At 39.6% G+C, this 2,500-nt stretch overlaps 1 protein-coding gene across 3 annotated transcripts in view; it reads right to left on the bottom strand.

Annotated features, from left to right (window-relative positions):
- Positions 1-2,500, bottom strand: part of pcdh10b (protocadherin 10b) — a 14,662-nt gene that overhangs the window by 1,371 nt on the left and 10,791 nt on the right. Inside the window, exon 4 of one of the 3 annotated variants that reach the window (XM_035532382.1) lies at positions 2,352-2,500. This exon is cut by the window's right edge and continues 184 nt beyond it. The exons of the other annotated variants lie outside the window; for them this stretch is intronic. Coding sequence (XP_035388275.1) covers positions 2,352-2,500 — 149 coding nt within the window. The remainder of the gene's footprint in view (positions 1-2,351) is intronic. 3 annotated transcript variants of the gene reach the window in all.

Genomic DNA, 2,500 nt, shown 5'->3' with positions numbered 1-2,500 from the left:
ATGTATTTCCATCCCTGCACATGACAATGGTGCGACTGGTGACTATCACTTTTTTATCACTTTTTCTTCAGCTATTTTTTCCAGTTTATTTTGGGAAGAGTTGATCTCCAGTAACTGTGGGTAACCGCGGGCAACTGTGGGTCTGCACCCAGACATCTACAGATAACAGACTCTCACCCTGCTTTAAAAGCAGGAGCAGACATGGCCATAATAACACACACACACACACACACACACACACACACACACACACACACACTCACACACACACACACACACTCACACACACACACACACACACACACTCACACACACTCATACACACACACACACACTCACACTCACACACACACACAGTCCTATATCTCTGCATAATGCAGTTTAAAAACAACAGCACTACTCATGCCAGTAACCGTAGCCCAAGTCTGAATCTCTAATACATTACCTCTGTAATCAGAACAGAAACACACACACACAATGTAGTGAAAAAGAAAGAGAACAACAACGAATGAAAAAGAAAAAAGGACATTTGTAAGAGATTTTCAGAGTGTAACCCTGGTCCGCTCCCTGAGTTTCCCACTTTCTCATTTGCTCTCAAACAGCTTATATGAGGGAGTTCAGAGGTCAGTACAGCTCATGTGCTCTGTTTCATAACATCAATTTTTTGCACAAGGACAAATTTTATTTCAAAACAAATATGTGCATATTAGAATTTGCAATAAATTGTTTTGAAATAACAATCATGTTTTAAGACAAATAGGTTAGTAGTTTGTGTCATATATAATGGCAGGCCTTTAAATCAAAACTGTACCATCTCAATCAAAATGTATCATTACACCACTTATACATCATCGTTGTCCAATGGAAAACGTGATTCATCTGAAAACTAAACCACTTTTGGTGTGTTTTGTTTTTTGCTGTGTCTGGAATGTCATAATCCATCTCTGTCTGTCTTCAGCAACCAGTAAAAAACAGAACAACCACACCAGTAGTACGTCCAAACGCTGTCAGTGTGCTCCCGCAAAAGCGTGTCCACCCCACCATACCGCCAGACCACGTGTCTGCTGAGTTCATCCAAAGGTAAAAGTTCAACTTTAGCACTGTAGCTATTTGTCTGAAAAGTGTTATTGTACACTCATGTGTATGTTTTGGTATATATGTGTGTGTGTGTTTTGGTTTATGTGTGTGTGTGTGTTGGTTTATATGTGTGTGTTCTGGTTTATATGTTTGTGTTTTGGTTTATGTGTGTGTGTTTTGATTTATATGTGTGTGTTCTGGTTTATGTGTGTGTTTTTTGTTTTATGTGTGTGTGTTTTGGTTTATATGTGTGTGTTCTGGTTTATGTGTGTGTGTTTTGGTTTATGTGTGTGTGTTGGTTTATATGTGTGTGTTCTGGTTTATATGTTTGTGTTTTGATTTATGTGTGTGTGTTTTGGTTTATGTGTGTGTGTTGGTTTATATGTGTGTGTTCTGGTTTATATGTTTGTGTTTTGATTTATGTGCGTGTGTTTTGTTTTATGTGTGTGTGTGTTGGTTTATATGTGTGTGTTCTGGTTTATATGTTTGTGTTTTGGTTTATGTGTGTGTTTTGTTTTATGTGTGTGTCTGTTGGTTTATATGTGTGTGTGTTCTGGTTTATATATTTGTGTTTTGGTTTATGTGTGTGTGTTTTGTTTTATGTGTGTGTCTGTTGGTTTATATGTGTGTGTGTTCTGGTTTATATGTTTGTGTTTTGGTTTATGTGTGTGTTTTGGTTTATGTGTGTGTGTGTTCTGGTTTATGTGTATGAAATTACATAGTTAAGACCTATTTTTAATTTTTATTCTAAAATATGTCTAAATTAAATTGTCTGGAATCAATTTCTACAGTTACTTTGCAACCAGCGTTTTAGTATTCCTGAAAAAATATTTTGGAGGTGAATTTTGGATGTGCATTACATCGGACAGCAACCATATATATGACACGTCTCTAGTGTGATTATAATACAGAACGCTCATTAAAAGGAAGCATTAATGAAGAATAATGAAAGAACAATGATGAGGTATAGTGTACAGGGATGGGTGGAGACGGGTGGAGACGGGTGGAGAGGCACAGACATGGGCACAGCGACGCGCAGGGTGAAGGTGGAGGTCTGGGCAAGCAGAAGGAGAATTGGACATCACTTCATACCAGAGCTATAAGAGGAACTCTGGAGTACTAAATTTGGCCTGAGTAAGGTCAACTATGGGCAGAGAGAGAGAGAGAGAGAGAGAGAGAGAGAGAGAGAGAGAGAGAGAGAGAGAGAGAGAGAGAGAGTGACAGAGAGAGAGAGAGGGAGAGAGAGAGAGAGAGACTGGATGGGGGATACTCACACAGATAGGTGGAGGGTTTGTAAGGCGTGCGCGATTGCAGAAGTGTGTCGAACTCTCTCCTGTCTAGCGTGGCGTGGAGGTGGTGTTGGTGTTGGTGTGGGTGGAGGGACGGTTCTTTGCCAAAGGTGGAGAATGACTGATGGCAATCG

This window comes from Electrophorus electricus, chromosome 12 (assembly GCF_013358815.1).
Source record: "Electrophorus electricus isolate fEleEle1 chromosome 12, fEleEle1.pri, whole genome shotgun sequence".
NCBI lineage: Eukaryota > Metazoa > Chordata > Actinopteri > Gymnotiformes > Gymnotidae > Electrophorus > Electrophorus electricus.
The sequence above is the reverse complement of the archived record's forward strand: the minus strand, read 5'-3'. Positions and strand labels throughout refer to the sequence as shown.